At 40.8% G+C, this 25057-nt stretch overlaps 1 protein-coding gene across 1 annotated transcript in view; it reads left to right on the top strand.

Annotated features, from left to right (window-relative positions):
- Window positions 1-5822: 5822 nt before the first annotated feature.
- Window positions 5823-25057, top strand: part of CRB1 (crumbs cell polarity complex component 1) — a 91772-nt gene continuing 72537 nt past the window's right edge. Inside the window, 5 exon segments of the mRNA XM_032217688.1 lie at window positions 5823-5953; window positions 7864-7901; window positions 10797-11384; window positions 23468-23596; window positions 23599-23650. Coding sequence (XP_032073579.1) covers window positions 5823-5953; window positions 7864-7901; window positions 10797-11384; window positions 23468-23596; window positions 23599-23650 — 938 coding nt within the window.

Below are 25057 nucleotides of genomic sequence, written 5' to 3' on the forward strand. Positions count from 1 at the left end.
CACATGGACACTGGAGCTGACAGGGCAATGCCTCGTGTGCCCTAACAAATGGCTCTGCGTGCCACCTGTGGCCCCCCTGCCATAGGTTCACCATCCCTGTTGTTTGAACCTGTTGTTCGCCATTTTGGCTTTTCTTACAGCTGACTAATGCTCATGGCTGCTCTCTTGCTGCAGAGACAGTCAAGTGGATTTAGAGGTCGGGGAGGATGTGGAATTCTCCTCTTATTAGTCGATGGAACTGTGGGAGGAGCCGTAGCTGTAGGTGCTTAAACTATCGGTATTATGGAGCTGAAATGATGCGAGTCTAGTAGAGTTGAAGAGATTCCCTAAGGACGTTGATTTTATCAGAATGGTAACAGGGCTGTTGCTTTTACTATGACAGAGTTTGCAGCCTCTTATGTGGGAGAGAAGATAAACTTTTTGTTGTGGGAAAGGAGTATCAATAGTTTAAAAGTATCTCAACTCTTCCCTTTGGGTGTATGTGATGTACAAAACCCAGTGTAACATAGCCAAGGTCGTAGGGAACGGTGAGTGAAAATTTGTGGTTTTGGTTCTCTTAATCAGCTGTTACATCGTTTGTTTATTTATTATTGAAAACATTTATATATCCACCCATCTTATAACCACCCTAGGTCAGCTCCTAATTAAAAGTAAAACAAGATAAACAATAGAACTGTGACACTAAATACATTAAAAAGATGAAAAACTACAACAAGCTGATATTAAGTCATACAATCTCTTATCCCAGTAATTGGGGGGGGGGCAGGTATTCAGAACTTTACAAACTTCAGGGAGTAGAGAGTGTAGTAAAAAATGCTACCGGCACAGCAGGCTCTGCCCACCCCACTCCCCCCCCCCCCGGACATCATCACATCTGTTTTTGATGCTCTACGCATGCGCAGAAGGTCCTGTGCATGGGCGGAGATGTCACGATCGTGCTCACATTTGCGAAATGGTAGCGAAGGTAAGTAGATTTCACCCCTGATGCCCACTCGCTCACCCACACCCATATATACACATTAGGTTGGGCTTACTGTCTGAATAAAGAAAACATTAGAACAGGGATTTTTGCAGATGCTTTGGAAGAGAGCTACACAAAGCTAGAAATAATTCTTATTTCTATATATTCAGCATGCCTTCAAATTTTAATTTAAAAACTTACATTTTAAAAAAAATTAGAAATCCCTGGTCTCAGTAGGATGGTTAGATTAGATTTTTGGGTATCCTGCAGTCTAAAAGACCACACCAAGAACAATGAATGGGGCAGCAGTAAATAAAGTGACACATAGCAATAGCACTTAGACTTATATACCGCTTCACAGTGTTTGACAGCTCTCTCTAAGGGGTTTGCAGAGTCAGCATATTGCCCAGAACAATCCTCATGTTACCAGAAAGATGGAAGGCTGTGTCAACCTTCAGCTAGTGAGGATCGAACTGCTGAACTGCTGGCAGCCAGAAGTCAACAGAAGTAGCCTGCAGTACTGCATTCTAGCCACATTTATACAGTACATTTATCTTTTTAAACTAAGACCCTGTTCTTGATTCCTGGCTGACTGACAAAGGAAGATGAAACCTTGTGATGTAATGTTGACTTAGCTGCATACAGCACTAGCAAGGATGTGCGTCTCCAACTTTCCAAGCCATAAAAGAAAACATATTCTCTATGCGTTAAAAGTCAGGGAACAGAACTTCTAGAGCTGAGCAAGAAGGCCAAACTTTTTTTTTTTTTTAAATGCTTACAGCAGATCAAAGTTATTTTGCTGGGGAACCGAAGGTGACCTTTGGGAGATTTTGACGCTACTTAACTTTTTATATCATTTCCATGCCATGAGACAAGGGAAAACTTTTCCAAATAACTCCTTTCTGTATATCTGCATTGCATCGCTGTCAGTCAAATGGACACGGATGGGAGTGTTTTTCAGAGAAAACTGTCATTGTACATATCTTGTCCCTTGCTGGTACCAATGTTGCTATATTTATAAGACTGACTCAGGCTAACATGTAGTCCTTGTAAGAAAGGAACACCAAGGACAGCAAGGACAAACGAAACAGTAGTGTAAGACAAGGAGCCCTGCAGTTTCCATTGCCATCTCCTCCTCCTCCTCCTCCTCCTCCTCCTCCTCCTCCTCCTCTTCTTAAGGGTTGTGTTTTGGAGTTGTTGTTTGCCGCTCAGAGTTTGGGAGGTTTGGGGACCATCTATGAATAATGTTAATAAACAGGCCAACAAACAGAAAACAGGCTCCAGGAGGCCATACCTGGATTGAAGCCCATCTCAACCTTGAATCGTTCTTGAATAATTCCAGGACCAGTTAAGCTTATTTTGGCTTTAGAAAATGTTCATGAGGTTCATTGCATGGATAGGCAGCCTGCAATTGGATTATATGCAGCTTCCTTGTTAAGTAAGTAAGTTACAATTAAATTAATCTAGTCCAGTGTGTGTGTGTGTGTGTGTGTGTGTGTGTTGTATATCCATGTGTTATATCTGTGTAAACCCTTTACTTAGGTTAATTTCATTGCCCCAGCTTTTAGTATTTTCAATGAATCCCTATTTTCACAAGGGTAAAAAAAAATAACATCAGGTCGCAAATTAACTAAAACATAATCAAAATTCATGAATAAATAGCTTGGTCCCAATTGGAACCGTCCCAATTTGAATGCCAAACGTCATTTTAAAATCCGCTTCTTCTTTTTTTCTTTCTTTGTTTCTCCTGACTACGGAAGGTTGGTGCCTCCTTTGCCTTTTCACTCATGCAACTACGGAGTTTCCTTTGTCTTTTCTGATTTAAATGTTTTTTTGGGGGGTTAACGAAATAATTGGCTCTTTCTTACGGAAGCAGAACCACCGCCAGTTGTTTTTATTGGTTTCCATGGCGACATTCTCCATTCAAGGCAATAAGCCACGCATGAGGTTGCCATGGCAATTTAGGAGGATGCTTCAAAAAACAGGCCTGGAGTAAATAAATTCTATATTTAGGGCCTTGGCGTTTTTACGGCCATAATGTTTCTGCTTCTGCACAAGGTATGACCTAAAGGCTTGTTCGTTTCTCTTTTGTGATCCAATTTGTCATTAGCCTTCTGGAAAATACAAGGGATGCCTTGTAAAATTATTTATTTATCTGCTGTCCTCCTGCTGCTGCCGCTGCTGCCGCTGCTCTCCATTTTTTCTCCTATCCCTCCCACAGTGCAATCCCTTGCCTCAAACTCTTCACCTTTATTTGGGGCAAAGCATGGAGGTATTGCCTCCATTAGCAACGAGAGCAATCTTTCATTCCTGAAGAACAGAGAGTTCCATTCCTTCGACTGGAATCTGATACAGAGTATTTTGATTTCAATTCATTATTATTATTATTATTATTATTATTATTATTATTATTATTATTATTTCATGGTTACATTTGTTTGCTGTCTGTCTCACCCCAAGGTAACGCTGCTTTGGTGGGGATGCAGGGTGCTATGAGCCTTATAAATAATGCGTTTGGACAAGTCATGCCCAGAGAAGGAGGAAATTATGAGGTCATTTAGAAAAGAATACAAACAATATAGAAATGCTTTGCAGGATGAGAGGAGAAGTTAACGAAATAGCTCGACAGTGCTGCAGCTATACATTTAAACCACACGAGTGTAAGTTGTGGACGTCCTCATTCATCTTTCGCGATTGAGAGGATTGTTTTGCTTGTCCCTTATTGAAACAGATCAGAGGTGGGTTGCCAATTCTTTTACTACCAGTTCGGGCGCACTCCTGCACGTGCTCCCCCATGACCCAGAAGTGTCCAGGCAGGTGGACAGAGCCTCCCACCGCTCCTACTATCGGTTTGGCCAGTCCAGCAACCCACCTCTGAAAACAGATAGTGCATTTATATTTTTGCCTACGAATGGATAGCAAGGGGCTTAAGTGAGCCTTATTACTGGGAAAACGTGCTAACAAATGATAATAGACTGATGAAATCTAATAGTTTAATTCTTGAAAACTGGCAATGAATAGGAAGGCTTGTGAATGCCACAATCAACAGCACCACCATTTGCTTATCAACAGTATTGCCTGTGATGAACAACAGAACAAGCCAGCAGCTTTGTGATCCACGGAGATCCTTGACTGGGTGCCAAAAGTAGAACTTGGTGCTTTTCCCTAGCCTCTCTGCCCATGTTTCTCCCCTGGTTTATTTTAATTCATTGCCTCCTGTTCTGTATGATTCAAGTATCCCATTTCTCTTTCTTTTCATATTGCCTATGACCGAGAAAAAGCATTCCATGTCTCTTAGGCTCTTCATAAAGTTATATGCTTATGTTCTTATTCTTTTTGGCATTCCCTTAAGAGTCATTACGCAGCATTAGAAAACTCAGGATAGCATACGTGGTCTTCTGGGTCTGATTTGCCAGGGAGTTCTTAGTAGTAGAAGGAAGCCTTCTTCACTATCTGTCACAACCCATTGCAAACGAATTGAGACTTGCCTAGGTATACCATAGCAACGAATCCCTTAAAGCCATGCTGAATACCTTCGGCAATAAATATATGTCCAATAAAATATGTTATTTCAATTCCTATTTAGGATTTGAAGATATTTCATTGGTACCATGAATTGAGCATGGTTAGGCATAATCTCATTGGCAGGTTGGATTGCTTTGAACAACCACTTGAGTACTAAAAAATTTTTTGTACAATTCACAAAAGAAAGAAAAACTTAGCTGATACATAGAAATTAGCTCTAATTGTGGCTCAGTTTAATTTTAGGGAATCTTTCAAATTGTTTTTTATTATTATTTACTGAATGTGTGTCTTATTAAATAGTTATTGAGTCCTCAAATAATGGAGATGGTAAAAAGAGGTCAGCTAATAGGTTAAAGAGATAAGATATACAAGGAACGGAGAGAAAGGAAGAAGGGGCACTTTCAAGAAGGCGAGTCTAAGATGCCATTTATATCAAATTGAAATGCTGGATCTTCTCTTACTGCTTATTATCTTCTCAGTCAAAAGTCAGTAAATGAGGGTCCCATCTGGCAAGGAGGAAGAAAGTGAGTGTGCTGCAACTACCGATTCATTGCCTACAGAAAGGGACACATTCATGGCTGTGATGTTTTTAGCCAGTTTCAAAGCATGGCTCTGAATGCTGCTTGCTGCACAAACCACTCTAGCCTACCATCGTACAGGACATTTCTCATTACTCTCAACCCCCACCCCCCAAAAAGCAGATCCTTAGCCAAATAAAGACTAAGTAGTAGCCACCTGTTCTGACCCCCCCCTCCTTCACTCGTTCAAAGACGACAGGCAGACAGACTTAAAAGGAAATAACTTTATCAGTCCTCGGCTCAGACTGGCTGCGAGCCCAAAATAAACATAAATAAAGTCTCTGGCAAGAAGATAACAGAATGCAAAAACAAAGATCTCTTACGGCCAAACCAGGTGTACAGAAAGAAAGCAAATCACTTCTCCAAGTGCCTCTCACAAACAAACCACGAACGATGAACCATGAACGAACGATGAACGTTGACTTCTGCAACCAGGATGTGGCACTATCCGTCCTTTTATCTCCAGAAGACGACACTAACGAGCCCCAGCTGCATTGTTAGTCCTGCATCCCGACTCAACTCACAGCAAACTTCTGCTGAGTCACAACACTACCCATCATTTTTATTTTCTAAAAGAGGGCACGGATTATGGAAACCATTTGAGGCTCAGGGCCACCCTTGAACAGAAACATTGTACCGGAAGCTGAAAATCCTTGTTTTGCAGCATTGCAGCTTAACAGCTCTCAAATTAAATTGGTTTTTAATGTAGAAAAAAATCACACATATCTGAGGTCCTGGAAGTGACAAAGGAGGTGTCCATGACTCCATTGGGACTCTCAGGTGCCACATTGAGAATTCTTGCACTATGGCAGCCTGATATACAGTGCTGGTCATCGACAGTCCAGAAGGCCCCCGAGTTCTTCTGTATTGTTCTTCACTGGCCTTCACTGTAAGGATCTTTGTGGAAACACGATGTGCACGAAGGAAATGGCAACTATTACTGTATTCTGGAGTGCCACTCTCAAGACGTGTGGGTCTAGGAGCTAAAGTGAAAGTGGAAGGCTGACATTGCATACAAACCTAAATTCAATAAATGTAAATACTAATATAATTTTAGAATTGGGGGGGGGGAGTAGAAACACTTTAATTTCTTTTCATATGTAAAATCCCTTAACATTTTATGTCTCTCTCTTTCCCTAATATCTAAACTATGATATTCTCTTCCCAACAATACACATTTTTGGCATAACATGATGGATTCTTTTTGGTCTATCACAACATTTCCCTCGAAAAGAATCCATTATAGATCATTCTGATATTTAAAAATACCCCTCTCCATGGAGGGATACCTCTATGTGGGCCTAAATTCTCCCATAGCGTTGTGGCCCTTTGGCTGCCATCAGAGCCAGCAGCAGAGGCAGAGGAGGAGGAAGTTGAGGGAGAGCTTGGGGCATCTTCAGAGCCTTTGGAAACAGCTTCGGAGGCACAGGGCCTTCTGTCCTCCCCCAAGTGGAGGGGCAGCTGCCTTTGGGGCCTGAGCCGAGTGAGGTAGAGGAACAGATGGGGCCCATCCCACATGTGCATCTGCGCAGAGAGGAGAGGAGAGCAAAGGAAAACAGTAAGCCGTCTCTCAAGGAAAAGAAGACGGGGACACTAGCCAGCCCCTCCCTGGTTGGGGAATAAGTAGTAGGAGTTGGGGAATGGCCTGTTATGGCAGCCGCTCACTTTTAGGATACAGCAAGCAATTCGGGTTTCTTGGCCAGATCTTTTGGGACTCGTTACGTTTGATGTTTGCTTATCCGTGTGAATGAAAGACTGTTCCTAGCCTGTTTGAAAAGGGGTTTGTTTTTACTCACGAGTAAGTGGCTTATCATTGCTTGCTAAGGCTGAGTCAGAACAAATAGCTAGGAAGAGGCAGCGGCTGGTGCATTCTGCCAAAGGGAGAGGCTATTCGGTGGTCTAGGAAAGCGGAGCATAAAACAGCACCCCACCCCAGGCTGTATTAGAATTCCTTCTATTGCCCCGTGAGTTCATAGAGTGAGATTTCAGAAATTCAGAATACAAGAAGAAGATTAAGACTTACAGAGATCTAAAGCATTCATTTCATATTTAAAAGGAAAAAAGACCACACTAACTACCTCAAATCCTATTCTGAATACCCTGAATTTACTTAAGGACGCAGACCTCAATATTAGTCCAGTGCAGCCTTCAGCCAACGAAGCACATTCTTGATCTAGAAAAAAATTACCAAAACTTTAAAGTGAACTAGAAATAGATTTCATTTTTTTATTTATTCAATTTGTATACCGCCCATCTCACATTTCTTACTGTAGGTGACTCATATTATTAAGATAAGCAAACAATATAAGAAGTATTAAAAAATATACCGAAATCAATAAATAATGCAGTATCTTCTCTTGAAAACCAAAAGGTAAAACCAAAAAAAATGTAAAAGACAGGGAAGTGAAAGTGGCGGATCACTCAGTGCAGCCATCAGGCAGGTCCTGAACTGCCACTGGATACTGAGGCCCATTGGCACAACTATTGTAGAGCCTTTCAAAAGGCAAGTAGGATTGGGGCCAATCTAACCTCCAGGGGGATGGTCTTCCAAGGGGCAGAAGAAGCTCTCTGCTGGGGTCCCATCAGATGACATTCCTCATTAGATAGGGCCTGCAGCTTTTCTGCTAGACCTGATGGGACAGGTACATGGAAGTAGGAAGAGAGGGTTTCATGGGAGTAATCACGCAGCCCTTCCTTCCTTCCTTCCTTCCTTCCTTCCTTCCTTCCTTCCTTCCATCCACCCACCCACCCACCCACCCACCCATCTTTCCTGTCTCCCACTGGGTCACCCATTGCCAGAGTGAGTCTACTGACTTTTCTGCTGGTTGTCCACTTCTGTTTCCTTCCATCTTTTGCCAATATTATAGACTTCTTGAGGTATGTTTTTTCGGCCAAGTGCTGCCTTTTGTGTTGAAATGGTGTGCATTGATCACATTCCCAAATAGAGACATGAAAAAAATGAATTTTGTTTAATTAAAACTATTATCTTAATTGATTTCAGTGTATGCGATTACCTCCCATGTATTTAATAATTTCCTCCCTTCAATCATATTAACAGTTTAGCATCAACTGTAGACACTTTCCCAGGACTCAGAAGGAAAGTCACTTTTCCATAGTATCCGGCTTCCTGGTTTATACTATAGTTGTGTTATAATATCAGATGTCAATCTTTCTGTGGGATTTCTTGTTTTAAATAATTTCTGCTCTATCTTGATTAATGCTAATACCAGCCAGTAGATGGCAATCTTTAATGTGAACAAAATCTTCCTGGGAAAACTCATTACTTCAGCTGTAATATATTCCACTTTCTAAGCGGGAAAATCCTCTTGCCAAGCTTCTCAGTTACATCAAAAGGTTTTAACGATGGGGTAAAATGTTTGGCACTAATTATTTGAGTAATTAGGTTAGCGCCATAATGTCTTTTAAATACACTCCGAGCAATACTCCGTGTATCAGTCAGTCTAAATTTAGAATGATCAGCAGTTTATTTCAATATTTTTAGATGTTAAATTTTTCTAAAAATTTTTGTCAGAGCAGGTCAGTCCTGTGTGATCTTAATTGGTGGCGAAGAGAGGAGAATTTGTGTGGTTCTAATAATTCTATATCCAAAGCTGCTAAGACCCAGCGCCCGTCATCACTCTGGGCTTTAACCTTCAGCCCATCCTTCCTCTCACACTCGCTTTACTCCCTCCTGACGGTGTTAATTGGGACAATATTCTTCTTTCAAGAACAGATGTTTGCAGCTCAAGCATGAGGAAGCACGTGTGCCTGCACACAGCATGCTTTCACCCCCCAGCAAGGGTTACGCACAGAACGGGTCAGGCCGTACAGGAAAGGTGGTTCCCGTGGAATCAGAGACTCGCCTTCCTGTGTGAAAAGGCCAAACACCAGGAAGTTATCTGTGTCCCCTTTTCAGGGAGAGACATCTGCCAACTGGGCCCTGGGAAGAAGGAAATTACCTCTACTTACCAAAGAACTTCTCGCATCCTCTAAATATCCAGACTTTTAATGGATGCTCATATATTTTGGACCAGGTCACACGAGCCTCTTCAGTACATTTTTAAAAACAAGAGAGCTGACAGGGTGTAAATGTGAGCACAGTTTATGTTCTGAGGCTTATGAGATTTAATACCATACTAAGGTCCATGCAATATGTAAGGGGCCAACTGAGTGAAGGTGGATTTTTCTTTATTGGGTCAGGAATTGATGTGGTTTGAATTGTGGGTTTTCCCCCCCAAATCTTGTGCTCAAAAACTCTGAAGTATGAGAAAGGCTAAAAACAACCTGGGGACAAATGTTCACTTTTATCATCTATAAAACAGTGATGGGGAACCTTTCAGACGCCCAGGGCACAAGCTGCACGTACCCAAACTGAAAGGCGCACTTGCAAGTGTGGATGTGTACGTGCACAGACTGGTGTGCATGCGCTGCAGGGACCCAAAGACCACCCGGCCGGCGGGAGGCAGGGCATGTGAACACCGGCAGCGGGGCAGGAGGTAAAATCTTTTTCTTTCGGAAGCTCCTGTTTTGTCGTTTGCAGGGAAACAGAAGCTCACGGAAGAAACGCCACGGAGATCTCACCTGGGGTGGTAACGCACCTGCCAGCAGAGAGGGCTCTGCACGCCACCTCTGGCACGCACGCCTGGCATGGGTTTGCCATCACGGCCCTAAAACCTCCCCCCAGCATTTCCCCCTGTATTTTTAATCTCATAATTTACTGTTGCTGTGTAAGAAGCACTGCAGTGAAGACATAATCTCCTCTTTAGGCTTTATTCTTCTTTGAGATGTAATGCTTGCAACTTTCATTTCATGCAACTAATCATTTGGATAGCTGGTACATAAAATATTTCTCTAGGTAAGGATTAGGAAAAAAGATTTTGGCACAGAGAGAGAGAGAGAGAGAGAGAGAGAGAGAGAGGGAGGGAGGGAGGGAGGCTCAATTTTGCAGCTGTATAAAACTAGAAAAAATTACTTCTTGCTTTGTGATAGTTCTTCAAGCATGATCTATCTAGATCCCTCCACAACACTCTGTATTTATATTTTAAATGACTGATACTATAGGGTTTTTTAAAACAAAAAACACACACAGACATTCTCATATATTATGTGTTATTTTATTTGTGTCTAAAGTCACCTGAAGTGACTTAAAGTTTGTCTGGTACTTCCTACCATCCAACAAATTATAGTAGGTGCATGAAATATTATTTTTATGTTTAAATGGATCAAGCATAATGCAGAACAGGCCCATGGTCTTCCTCTACTGTCTTGCAATCCAGATTGAATACAGACTGAATATCTTACCAAGGAAAGGGAATTGTGTGTGGGGGGGGGGGGAGGAAAATGGGAGTGAATCAAAATGAATCCTGGTGCCAACTATAAAAGTTTAGCTCGTTGTTTGTTGGGGTTTTTTTTTGAGTGCCTTTGGAGGTTTGTGAATTATCCCTATAATAGTAGAAGTGGGAATGAGAGTTCCCTACTCATTTGGAAGAAAAACAGCTTACACCAGAATAAGGATGGCAAAATAAGTAATTGTAAAATAATTACGTATATAGAACTGTAAGATACGTTTGTCCCAATATTGGCGTGTAAATCCTTTGAGGACTTCCTGATTATGAGATATGCGCTTTTAAGCCCTGAACAAGGGAGCCTTTTCTATTAAACTAGGAAAAGGCATAGCTCTTGTGCTGAAAGTTGTCTTATTAATTTTTCTTTTGTGTTTCTATTATTTTTAGACTCACTTTGCATGAATGATGGCCCCAAGTGCCTGTCCAATTCCTGCCAAAAGGACTCCGAGGGCCATGCGGCTGCCACAGCCACTGGTTGCCACTGCCTGGACTCATCGGCGGACAGTTCTGCAGAAGACTGTATTGAGGAAACCGATGATCCTTGCTCTTCTGCCCCTTGCCTTCACAATGCTACTTGTGCAAACGCTCCTGGAAACCTCAACTTTACTTGTGATTGTCCCACGGGCTACACTGGCACTGTCTGTGAAACTGCCACTAGTTTGTGTGACTCATATTTCTGTAGGCATGGAGGCACCTGCCAGGATGAACCTGGTGGCTTCACTTGCCTCTGTGCTGAAGGATTCACGGGTAGACGCTGTGAAACGGACCTTGACGGATGCCTTTCCAGCCCTTGCCTCCACGGAGCTTTGTGCCGAGGGAGGATCGGGGGCTACTCCTGCTACTGTGTCCCAGGATACCAAGGGAAATATTGTGAACGGGAGGTGGACGAATGCGCTTCTGAACCTTGCCTGAATGGAGCCTCTTGTTTGAACCTGATAGGGAAGTACGAGTGCATTTGTCCTCTTGAGTACACAGGTAAGAACTCAAAAAAATAATATACACGCAACCTATATTCTGCAGCCCCCCCCCCCTCCACAAGGCACATTCCAGACGGTTATTCAAGTTCTCTTGTCTTGGCAAACCCATGCAAATGGTATGAACAGGCACTGTAATTTGGAAGTGGGTATGTCAGCATGCTGTGGAATACATAGCAATAGCACTTGGATTTATATACCGCTTCATAGTGCTTTTACAGCTCTCTCTAAGCAGTTTTCAGAGTCAGCCCCCAACAGTCTGGGTCCTCATTTTACCCACCTCAGAAGGATGGAAGGCCGAGTCAACCTTGAACTGCCGAACTGCAGCTAGCAGTCAGCTGAAGTAGCCTGCAGTGCTGCACTCTAACCACTGAATCACCTCCGCTACGTAGAGAAAAGATTCTCCTGTTCGATGTTAAATTGCATCAGTGGTGATGTCACCTAAGTGGGTAATGAAATGTTTGCAAGCAAACAATAAAAGAACACCGAAGTTCCCACAAAAACATGTTTTAATATTTAATGTTTGCTGTATGTGTCTGATCAGTTGAATCAGTGGTGGGTTTCAAAAATGGTTCGAACCTACTCTGTGGGTGTGGCCTCCTTTGTGGGAGTGGCTTGCCACCCATGTGACCGGATGGGAGTGGCTTGCCGCCCATGTGACCGGATATGAAGATACCGACGACACTTGTCAGAACCACCTTAAATTACCTCTCACACACAGCACTGGGATGCATAAGAATAGGATGTAAACTTGTTTTTTAAAAGGCATCTTTGGTTTGGGTTAAAACAACTTCAACACACGCAATGTTCTGATTGCACCACAAACGCAGGAGTCATCCTTACCTTTCACAGAGGCACTTATGAGTTTTATAAATAGGAGCATGATAGTGTAGAATAATCATCTCCAAGGACCAGTGGTGGGTTTCAAAAAAATTTTGGAACCTCTTCTGTAGGTGTGGCCTGCTTTCCGGGTCCACTGGTGGAACCTCTTCTAACCGGTTCGGTAGATTTGACGAACCGGTTCTACCGAATAGGTGCGAACTGGTAGGAACCCACCTCTGAGCTGAATGTACCTCACTCTCCAGGGCAAGTATTAGGATATAATGTGGAAAATACATTCTTAGGTCTCCATGTCCTCCTTGAGTTTCTTTTCCTTTCCATCCATTTCCTTTTTGCGAAAGTTTGTTGATCAAGATATAACTCTCTGAAACTCCGTTGCCTTCTCTTTTGAAGCTGACCTTCCATAATTTCCACTTCTACCAGTCTTTACCTTCCTGGTCCTCCGTGCCTCCTCGGTTTTCCTATCGATCTGCCTGGCCTACCACACTGCACACCACCTTCTCTCTCTCTCATGCTAGGAACTGTCAGCTTCATGCTGCTTCCTCCACTCAGCAGTGCTACACACTGTTTTCACATAACATATGCTGTGGTTTCACTTTCCCTTCATTTCACTTTACCAGCTGTAGACTGCAGTCTCGTTATGGACCTAATATTCCCTTCCCGTTTCGCCGTGGGATTGCAGCTGCAGGGATTCGATAAGAATCACTCTAAATTATGCATCAGACTTTCAGATCAGTTTCATCAAAGGCCACCTCCTTCTCCACCTCTTAGAAAGAGACATTTTCGTATGTCCTGACAAGGTGGTTATGCATTCTGAAGCTTTGCCTTCTCTCTCACAAAGCTGCATATTTTTCAGCACATAAGAATATTTCTGTGAATCTTAAATCCACTTTTGATTTTTATCCATCTATTAGATTATTGTCTTGCCTGTCAAAGGAACTGTAGGATTATCTAACCACTGTTCAGTATGAATCATTGATAGGGTAAGTTCACAAATTCCAAGGAAAAAAGCACAGTTGGAGATCAATGCAATATGTTCTTGTTTAACCTCACTTCACACAAAATCACGTGAAATCTCACCATGAAATTTCCAATAATATTTCTTAATATTGCACATTGTTTCAATATCGCATTCCTGCATTTCAGCAACTGTACATGAAAAGGCAGAAGAGATTTACTCGCAACTCAAATTTCCTGGCAAGTAGGTTCCATTAAAATTGTTGGAACTGATGTATATAAGGGGCTCTATCCACCATTACTGAAATCAATAGCATTAACTAAGGGTGTTATGATGATGTTGAGCCTCTTTTCAACAAAAATGCCAGCTTTTTTTATTAAATAGTCTAGAAGGTTATATTTCACAGGCTGATACATTTAAAATGGTATTATATAAGGATGACAAAGCAGTTAAATTGAAACTGCTCAGTGTTTTTATGAACTTGGTTCAATTTCATTCCTTGTGCTTATTTCATTAAATTTGTCCTCCAGAACCTCACTGGTTCCACCATCTAATTGTATTACATTATCTCATTCACCCCATAGTCCCTGAAGGGTTGAACATCTATTTACTTTGGAAAAGAATCAGTACTGAAAGAAAGGGGTGAAAGCAAAACAGGATGTGTGCTAAGTAGGTTTTGAAAGTAGGGCCTTCCACATTATTACTGTTTTCATTCCTGAAATTCTGAGAAGCGGTTCGCTTCTGCTGACTTGGAATGCTAAAAAACAAAGGAGGCAAATCCCGAATTGCCGTTGAAACAAAAATACTCTCCTCTCGCCCAAATGGGAAACGAAGGGGGGAACCCTTGAAGTCCATTTGACTCAGGGCTTCAGGATCTCTCTAAACTCTTAAAGGGGAACTGTGGGACCTCACAGGACCTGAACGCTGGAGCCAGGAAGAGGAGGAAAGCAGACGTTCTCATCGGTGGGGAATCAGTTTGCAGCCATTTCAGCTGCAAGGCAGCTGAGCGGGAAATAAATCGGCTCTCCAGCGCCACTCGTGTCCCGGGGACATAAATGGTTTCGACCTGCTTTCACACTGGCACGATCCTCGTGCTGAAGTGCCCTGCGTGCATTCCTGAATGCATGTTGTTGTCAGGGAGAATTGTGGGGTTTCATCCTGAAAATTTTAATCAGGAACATAGCTGACATGTAAAAAATATCAAAACGAATAACCCTCCAACAAACTAAGTTTAGCAAGCAGTTTCTGGAAAGAGAAGGAGCTTGGTAGCAGATAACGCATCGTGTACAAAAACATGATGGTGTTTACAGGAGTGTAAACTTTGCATCCCTTCCCTTCTCCTCCCCTGGGAAATAAATTGTCAAGGAGTGGAGGAGTTATGTCAAAAAGTAAAAGGAGAACTTTTCTGTTGAGTGGCATAGACTTTATTTTGACGTCTGCCTTCAGTTAAGATCCATCACATGGGCACCAAATAACATTTCAAATAAAAAATGTGTTGCTTTCCTGCCACCCTGCTGCTACCAGTAGGTGTCTCGGTCCAGGGCAAGTGATGAGAAGAACTGCAGAGCCCCAGGAAAGACAGAAAGGAGAGAGACGGAAAAGCCCATTAACTGCTGGCACGGCTGCTCTGAAACGATCCTATTCAACCTGGACCTCCTGTTGTACGTAGGAAGCGGCATGGCATGGACTGTGTTAGCCAAACCGAAGGCAAGAGCTGCAGCCCAGGAATAAACTCCTTGATGGAGGGGAAGACAGACTCACCATTCAACAGCAAGAAGAAAACTAGTATTAAAAAGGGGAAAGAGAAAATTAAATCATCCAGACAGGATTCGGGATTGCTCAGCAGGGCTGGTGGCCTCTATCAGGAAGAGAAAGTTGAACATCAGATGGAAGAAAGAGTAGTTTTGTCCTACTTCCAAACTCTCCCCCAGTTTTCCTTTTAAAATTTGGCTGGTCAGTTACCATGAAACGTATGGATGGAGACAGGGGTTTTCTTGTGCATTTGTTGCTTCAGTCACCTTCCTTAGAAAAATGTCTTCCTCCAATTGCAAAATGCAGAAAGCTTTCTGCAGTAGCATTCATACTGTTCTCACCCCTACAGAGCAATGATCTGAATATTGTTCGTCTAAAACTTAAAAGAATGTTTAGTAAGTTTATTGTTATTGTGAATCTGATTGTCATTCATTCAGCATCTGGATAGTTGGTTATGTAGGGATTGAGGAAAGAAGGAAAGGAAATTTTCTCTTCCAATCTCATGTATTTACAAGCACTGGAATCAAGCAAATTGCCCTTTGTTTATATGACAATTAACATCTTTGGAAAAAAAGAAAACCCCACTGTTCTCATTTAAGCTTACTGACTAACCTTTCCTGCCAGAACAGTAGAACTGAAAGTTTAAAAGATTTAATTTCTGGAAACCTAAGGGGAGGTCAATGCCCTGAAATAAATAGGTAAGATCAGGACAGGATTTTAAGCATTCCTAAAATGTGGTCGAGCTCTGTAGCGCCAAGAAGTTCAAATTACTAGTCATCTTGTAATAATACATAATATCTTTCTAGGATGGATTCATTATATTTATGATCCTAACCGGGTGACTGCTTCTGTGGAGACACACTTTTAATCCAGCTATAGTTGAAATCAAATTAAGCCATTCGAAAGAACAATACCAACCACGCAAATCATTGAAAAAAGAAATGCCCCCTATTTCTTCTACTTCTCCCATGGTTTGCAGGTTTCCATCCAAAACTCAGCCAATCCTGGGTCGTAAGGAAAATCCCTTTCTGGCAATTCTGCCTTTATACTCTTTCCCGTTTAAGCACAATTTCAAGTTGAGAAAAAACCTGTAGGGGGAAAAGAAAAAAGGAGCTTTCTCCCCAGTCACTATTCCTCCTGCCCATTCCGGGAATGCCGTCTGCATTGACGTTTATTTCGTTTGGCTTCTTCAGTAGTTTTGTTTAGGGAAGTGTAGCATGAGAATCCGTAGGAGCACAGAATTGTCAGAAGGGTTAAAAACAGCAAAGAAAGAGCGCCATAAAATATAAACCCAAGGAGATGTGCCGAGATCCCCGCTGGAGAATAGTTTCCTAGCATCCATAAAGCCTAAAATAATAAGAGTAATCATTCCATAAAGGGCAGCTTTCTGTTTCTCCAATAGCAAAAGGGTTGGTTCCAAAGCCCACTTAAGAGAGTGATTTATCAGCGGCTCCTGCTGTTGTTCGGATGGCTGTTTAGTTTTCTGCAGATCGCTGTGAGTGGGATGTGTTAAATGCAGGAGCCAGAGGGAAGCTTGCATGAAACTCCCAAGGTGTCTCTGCTGGTAATAAAAACCCTCATTTACTCAGTCAGAGGGAGCTTGCCTATTGCTATTAGCCCAGCCTGACACCATGAATCACAGTGGGAAATCATCCACCCTCATCTCATTTCCCTGGGATGTTAGAAAAGCTTATAACTTTTGATATGTATGCTGAGAGCTCGCAATAAATCAACCACGGTAATGCTCACCAAATGCTCTCGTTACCGGCTCTGGGTTGCAAGTTGCTCTGTGAGATCTCCAGACAGTTTTCTGCAACTGATCTGCTGGATGAATTTATTTTTTTTTTGGTCCCCCTTCATCAAAGAGCTAAGAAATGTCTCATACAATTTTCACTAGAAGAAAGGAGCTTAGTTTGCCTGAATCACAGGCAAGGCTGAACATTTAGGCAGCCAGGAGAGCAGAGGGAGGAGAATCTGCATTTTTATTGAGCTCATTCCATATCTCTCTATATATCCAAATAGGGACATACCTTGTACATAGTGCTTCTGTTGGCCAGCTGGGGGAGTTCAACTGGTGCTGGACATACAGGAAATAGAAAACAGTTGTGTTTCATTACGGAAATATTTGTTAATATGAAGAAATATATAGAATTCTCCAGAGAATTCTAGTTTCCTGTGTTCCTGATGGGGCACTACAAAGCCTAGTTAAGATCTATCTTAAAGAAAAGTGTTGACTTTCAAAGCTAGCATTATACAGAAGGACACTGTGGATTTTCTTAGTGTAAACGTCTAAACTAAGAGATTAAATGTGGCTTGTTAAAAGATTGAAAATCAGAGACTATTATTTTTAAAATGGTTAATGATGTTTCTTTGCTCAGTGTCACTCCAATTTTGTTGAATTACACTTAATATTTCTCTTTGAATAACTGGAGACAAAGGCTATTTTATCTGCAGGAGGTCATTAGCTGACAATTTTCTTCATCTTATTCTATTCTTAACAGGGAGTAGGTGGCAGATTATTGTTCAGTTTATAGATGGAATTTGAGGCCACCACATAATTATTTGCTCAAGTTCCCATGCTGCTACTTCGTTTATTATCAAAATGCAATTTCTGACTTAAAATAAACCAAGCCGCATACAAGTACATGTACGTCGAGTGTCGTGGCCGGCCAGTGGAGCTGGCAGCAGAGTCGGACAGTGAGGAGATCGGGGAGGGGTAAGGGCCAGTCCTGGAGGCTGGGGAAAGCTTGGACGAGGGCTCTGGGTCGCAGGCAGAGATGGCGCCGAGGCCGCCTGGCAGTGATCAGGTGCCGACGGAGATAGATAGGGGTGAGGCAGAGGAACATCTGGAGCCTGTTCCGAGTGTGCGCGTGCCCAGAGCTTCCAAAAGAAAAGAACAAGTCAGAAAACAAGGACGACTTGGGAGTAAAGTCACAGGTGGAAGGTGAATGGCCCCCCCCATAGGAAATAAAAGAGGAGCAAAAGGGGAGGGGGAAACAATTTGTTTGTTCGGTTGTTAGATTCGTTTTCAGGAGTGTGAAAACCTGTCTGTGAATCTCAGGGACTCTGTGCCCAGAGTCTTTTCTTGCACAGCACCTCATTTGGCAAATACTTACACCGCAGTTTTCCAAGACAGATAAGGTCTGTCGTAATTACTCTTTTGAAAGACGGTTTGCCAGGCCTTGGCTGAGTGTGAACGAGAGGCATTCACCTTCGTTTAATAAAAGGGGTTTTGTCGGCACCAGGACTCTGCTTCCTGCCTTTTGGGGGAAGCCTCGGTCAGAACACATTTGCGTGCAATATACATACACATAGTGGTGTGTGTATTTTATAGGTGTATGTCTGTAGCTGTACATATTTCCCATTGCAGTGCATTGCAGTGGCTACATTTTTACAGATGGAAAGAGCCTTTTGCTCAGTAGCCCAAGGCAAGTTATTGGTTTGACAGACCAATGGTCGGATCCAACACAGCGAAACCAAGCTGTAGTTTCATGTTAATGATAAAATGGGAGTGGGGAGCGAGGAGGGTATATTTGTTTTTAATACAATTGTCCTGAGATTTATATACACAGTTTATTTATTATTGTCACTGTGTTGTCAAATGTTCACAGGGAACCGCTGTTAACAAGTCCCGACAGTTTATGCTCACTAGAGAGTGTTTGGTGTATGTGGGTGTATTTGTGTGTGTATATATATTGTGTATATATATATAAAAACCTGTTACATATGACAATTTTATTGAGGAACATATCCCTCCCATCCTCAAGATTTGCCTATTGTTCCCTGGTATAATATTTTTGTTATCCTTTTCTTAAACTTCAAATTGTTTCAGCAATTGCAAAATATGGGGATCTGTACACTTGTGACATGAAAACAATTCTCAGAGTTAAATACGTTGCCCATTGTCTCGGGGCAAATAATACGATGTGCCCTTTCTAGAGATCTTTTTCATTAACAACATGGTGGTCTGATTATTTAGTTGTTTGCACACATGTTTTGAGAATAAAGTGTGTTCTTTGGGAGGAACAAGAGAACATGCATCCCTCAAAATATTCATGCAAAACCTGTATGAAGCAGTTTTTATGGTATTTCATGCACACCATTCATGTTTCACAATATGCCGGGCAAATATCACACTCATCAGTGCACTACCTCCATTTGAAGGAAATGAATCCAACCTTCAACCTGAATCTTTGAATGGAATTTGTTGGAAAGCTTTGAATTACTCTGGAGGGTTAAAAGTGATTTGGAATTTCATAGAATCAGGAAGTTGGAAAGGACATTGTGGGAAACTGAATTCATCCCTCAATGCAAAGAATAAATCGTAATTAATGTTTCCATAACATCTGACTGTCCAGCCCTTATTGAATTCTTCCATGGAACAGAAACCCGCCCCTTTCCTTGGTAATCAGCTCTACTGTCAAACTGCTCTTCCTCTTAGATAATAATATACCGGTGATGCTCTTTCTTGGTTTTCATCAATTCAAAGATGATAATATTTGTCTATTCATAGACCGGACAGGGCATTGAACAGTAAAATGTGTTTGCTGATGTGAGCCTCTGCAGCTGCCAATGAATTTCATCATCATCTCTACAAACTCTCCTTGTGAAAGTGCCTGGAGAAATTCTGCTCTTCTATTTATTCCTCAGTCTCCTGTTAGAATCGCTTAGGCAGGTTCACCTGCAGAGATAGCAAGAGGTTTAGAATAATTTCTACTGCTTTTTTTTAAAAAAAAGTTTGGTTTCCGCTTTTTTGTATAATCCTTGGAATTTCCACAAATTCATGTATTTCATTGTTGTCCCTTAACTCAGTCCTGCAAATGATCTGCAGTATAATTCCTGTTAATCTCTGTAGTAAATTAATCATGTTTGTAGTGGAGGCAAACTCTTTTGTAGGAGTTAGTTCAACTTTAAACAGTGAAACATTTTTATTTAAAAGTTGGGCTAGGACATTTTCTGCATTTTTATAAGCTCTTTGTTGGACACTTTGGAGATAGCAGTACTGTCCTTTCATTATTTTTATTTTATCTTTCCCAAAAGACGTAATTGAAGTGGTGGTGGGACATATTTCAGAAGCTTTTTATTATAAAACTGTTTCATCTATCCAGATGACACTTTGTTCACTAAAGGATCCACCTGCTATTTTCATCCCATTCTGCTCAAAGTTGAAATAGTTGCAGTTATTTTGACATTTTATAGGCTATGGTTGAATATTTTGTTGAATCAAATCTTCAATTGGATTATATCAAATCTTTATGCCTTCAAATCTCAATTATGAATCAAATTTCAGCCGAATCACAAACCTCTGATGTTTATGCCATTATCCAACTACCTTTTGCCCATGGTTTGATCCAAAGCATGTAACAGTATGATATATTGTGCTTGTGGTGTAGAAATATCAAAAGTCAGTTTATCTCAGGAAAATAGGTTATATTTAATCGAATAAGAAAAAAAAATTACTGTCAGCTCCTGTTCTTTCAGGAGCTCAGGGCTGCCATTCCGTTGGTGGGGAGAGTCATGACCAGGGCGTTTCGGGACTTGGATTGTTGCTGTCCATTAGGGCTCTTTCCGAAACCTGACACCACCCTTGTTTCCCTGCCATGCCAAGAGCTTGAAGGACCTTTGCATCCTGCAATGACTTTCATGCGGACTGGCACCAGTGCAGGTGTGGGAATGTAAACCAGCATGGTCCGTCACGTCATCAGAGTATCTTAGGTGTATTGCGTGCATATATAGGAGAGGGCAGGCGAATGGAGGGCGGAACGGAGGAGGGTTTAAATGGTGGAGGGAAGTACGGAATTACAGGCTTGACTTTAATTCACTCGTGTTTTGCACTGTGTGTTTGTTGGAAGTACCAGAAGAGGCTCATAAAGATTACATTTACTACGAACTACCTGCTTAGTCTTCTTGCTTGTTTTCTTTGCCTGAACGCAAACTGACAATTATGACATTAGATAAGAAAAGGAAACATTGCTAAAAGTTCTAGTATTTTCACAATGCTTCTTCATTATTTTCTTTGCAACAAAATTCCTTCTTTCCACTCCATTCATATCACCTCCTGCGTCACCTCTGCTATTTCTTAAACTTCTTCACCTCTGTTTTCCGGGATTTCACTAACTTTGCTTTTCCATCTCAATAAGTTCACTCTTCCTACCTGTGTCTGTTTTGAAGTCAATATTCTCTCTCTCTCTCACCAAACCATCTCAGTGCATCTCTTTCTCCACTCACTTCTGTTCCTAGTCCACATTAATTCAGCATTTACTCAGTCCTAACCTTATCACATCTAGTTTCATCACATACGCCTGTTAAGTATCCCACTCCCACCTTATTCAGCTTCTCCTGGCAAACTCAATTCTCACTTGCACATAACAAAATGAGCTGAAGAACATTATTAAACAAAGCAATTGTTGCTTCAATTGATAAATATTCATTTCTTGCAGAAAAAAATCACATAATGCTGCTTTTTTCTTAGTGTTCGCACATCTTTTTTCTCATATTTTTCATCTTTAGTAAGCATTCTACCAAGTATAAAACTCATCTACTTGCTCTAGTTTTTCTCAATGTATATGCAACTTGTAATTTATTCACTTCATTTTTCTTGTCAAAAACAACTACTTTGGTCTTTAATAATTTTTTTAGAGTCATATAGCTTGTTGCATCATACAAACAATCGGACCTCTGCAGCAAAATCATTGGGGATTTGTTGCTCAGACATATATCCCCAACCCACAAGTAGTTCTTATACTCTTATCCATAAGTACATTAAAAAATCAATGACACGTCTTATCCTAGTTCAATGATGAACCAACCATTCAGTTTATTCTCACATGGCCTTTGCTTCCCTAATACTTCTTATATTGCAGTCATAAAATATACTGCAACTTAATATTCGTGTAAAACATTCCATATTTTGAGTCAATTGACTTTATCATACACTTTCTCTAATTAGCATATAATAAACGTTGTTACCTTAATAGCACTTTGGCTCATATGCTGCTCCACAGTGCTTTACAGCTCTCTCTAAGCAGTTTACAGTGTCAGCATTTTATATTTCCCCCAACAAGCTGAGTCCTCACTTTACCAACTTGGGAAAGATGGAAGGTTGAGTCAACCTTGAGCTGGTCAGGATCAAACTCCTGGCTGTGGGCAAAGTTAGCCTGCAATTCTGCATTTTAACCATTGCACCACCATGGCCATTAGTGTGTTTTTCAGTTGACTTACTAAAGAGCAAAAATCTTGATCTGACAGATCCATAGGGGTCTTTTTGCCAATATCTTCTTCTGGGATATTTTTTATATCTCCCATTCAATTGGTCTTCATGCTTAAGGGAAGACTAAAATATGGGTCTACTAGTCCTTGTCTAGTGCCTTTAACTGTTATACAATAGCAAGTTGTCTCCTAGTAAACTTATACATAGTGGTAACACACAGTAATACATTCAAAGATTGTCTATAAGAAAACTCAACAAAGAATTCTAAATATTAAATCTTATAATCTTATAGTGATGCTAAGAACACCAGTAACATTTTTGGTTTGATAAAGTCAAATGAATTAACACCTTGGCTAAACATGGATTCTAGAAATATACCTTTAGTAAAAAAATTTTTTTTAAAAAGTAGGATACTTCTGTATTTTTTCTCATACTTTTTGATATGCATTTTAGAGCATCATTCAGAATTAAATCTATATCCTTTACTTCGCTGTAGGTATTCATCAGCTTTACTATATAAACCACATTCGTTCTGATCTATTACACTTTTCTCTTTTCTTACAGTTTTACAGACACACAATGTACTTATTTTTCCATCATTCATTTCAAGGATAAGTTAATGTTCTTTACAATATAATCTTGTTGTTTTCCAAGTCACAATCCATAAGCCATTATTATCATGAGAAGAGCTTTACTGTTTTTGGTCAACTGAAGCTTTCACACAATACGTAGAAAACTAGGTTGTAGCCTTGTTAATATCTGTGCCACAATAAATGTTTTCTGCTGAAGATCTAAGACACATTTAAGAATCTAAGGATCTAATATATGCTAAAAATTAAACACATTTGATACATTTGGACCTGCATACAGGGATTTCTTTGGAGCAGGTAAACGATGTGGAAAACTTGGACATAACTAAGCCATCAAAGCCACCCCTTTATACATGAAAAAGTGGAGGAACTTAATTTCCTCACCACACCCAGCATTTTGCTGTTGCTGTTGTTTGGATCTCCCTTAAAATATTGTGTGAACCTGGTCAGTTCCCAGAACCTTCAGAACTTTATCAGAGAACATTTATTGGATAAATGTTCAAGGAAGTCAGTGATCAGACTCTACAGACAACAATGTTAGAAAATGGGAGCTCTGCTTTTTGTCCTCATTAAAATCTAGATTTCTTCCTCTTCCCTCAGATACGAAACAAAAAATAATCATTGTAAAATTTGGGAACCAAAAGAGTTTTAAATCATTGTATAAAGCTATAAATTGTCATCTATTTTCAGATCAGGCACTTTTGACACGTCTTCAACTTCAACTTTCACTGCAGGTATCAATTGTGATCTAGGAATCAATGAATGTTTGTCAGAGCCTTGTCTGAATGATGGAGCCTGTCATGATACCCTAGGTGGCTATTCCTGCACACTTGGCTTCCTTGGTGATCCCTGTGCCATCAACAATGAAGTCAACCATGCCTCAATGAAGGGCAGTGCATAGACTCTGTTAATGGCTATTCCCTCTCACCTTCTGGATGACTTGCTTACAACAGATGTCAAGTCCTTGTTTTTTTGTTCCACCTAACTTTCTGAAAACACCTGTAGGTCATATAGATAAACATGTGGATTGTGTGACATTGATTCACTAACTGCAACTGGAATTTGGATGAGTTAGAAAATGCAGATAGTCTGCATATAAAGGAACTTACAACCGTTCTTTTAAGGGGCTGTTCAAAATTACGACAGCGCTGGAAAAAGTAACGTATGACCATTTTTCATACTTACATACTTACTTACTTACTTGCTGCATCCCCATGGCTGCATGATCCAAATTATTCAGATGTTAGACAGCTGACTCATATTTATGATTGCAGCGTCCTGGGGTCACGTGATCACCTTTTGCAACCTTCTGGCAAGCAAAATCAAGGAGGATTCACTTAACACTTATGCTACTAACTTAACAACTGCAGTGATTCTCTTAACAATTGGTCCTAAAAGGTCCTAAAATGGGGCAGATTTTGAGCTCAATTGTGATTGTAAGTCAAGGACTACCTATATAGCCAGAAACCAAACCAAACCCCAAACTAACTTTATTCTTATTTCAATAGTTTAGTATTTAAGATCCATTTTATTTATTTTAGATTTATAATTTAGACCCAACGGTTTAGTTCATTAAGTCTCTTTCAGTTTGAACGTGGATTATTTCATCATATTTTCAATGTTATCAATGTTACAATGAATATTAGTTGACTTTGTAATATTTATATATTATGTAACACAGGAAACATTCTCATGAGTTACTTAATAAGTAAAACTCTGAAACCTTTGCATCAGACAAGAAGCAATTGGGTCTAACAACAGGGAGGGGGGAAAGATTGAGTTTAGGCTACAATCATGAAATTGGAATCATCAATAGAGAAAGGCATAAACTGGGATGAAGTAGGCCAGCTGCAGATGTCATAAAGGCAACAACTGTCTCAACTTCACTGAACTTGAAACCCCCTGGGGGGACTGGACTAAGAAATGTCAGCACTGTAGTTTAGACTCAACAGCTGTTATGAAAGGAGATAGTAAGAGAGCCACTTCCATGCAGCCATCTGGAAGACACTATGGATGTGTCCATGAAATCAACAGGACTTGAGTTCAACTCAAAAGAAACTTTAGTAAGGCTGTGCACTGATCCAGTTTCAAAGGAGAAAAGGTCATTCTGAGTATGAGGGTACGTACCTAAATACTTATTTTCCTGGTATTGCATAGCAGAAGCTGCATCACTCCCAGAATAGATATAGGATTTGTTGAAAGGTGTGACACAACAGAACCTTCATGCTTGGAAATTTTCCCCCTTTTGAATTTAGAGCATGATGCTACTCTTGACTTCATCTTAGGCAGTGGTGGAATTCATTTTTTTTTACTACTGGTTCTAT

This window comes from Thamnophis elegans, chromosome 5 (assembly GCF_009769535.1).
Source record: "Thamnophis elegans isolate rThaEle1 chromosome 5, rThaEle1.pri, whole genome shotgun sequence".
Lineage (NCBI taxonomy): Eukaryota > Metazoa > Chordata > Lepidosauria > Squamata > Colubridae > Thamnophis > Thamnophis elegans.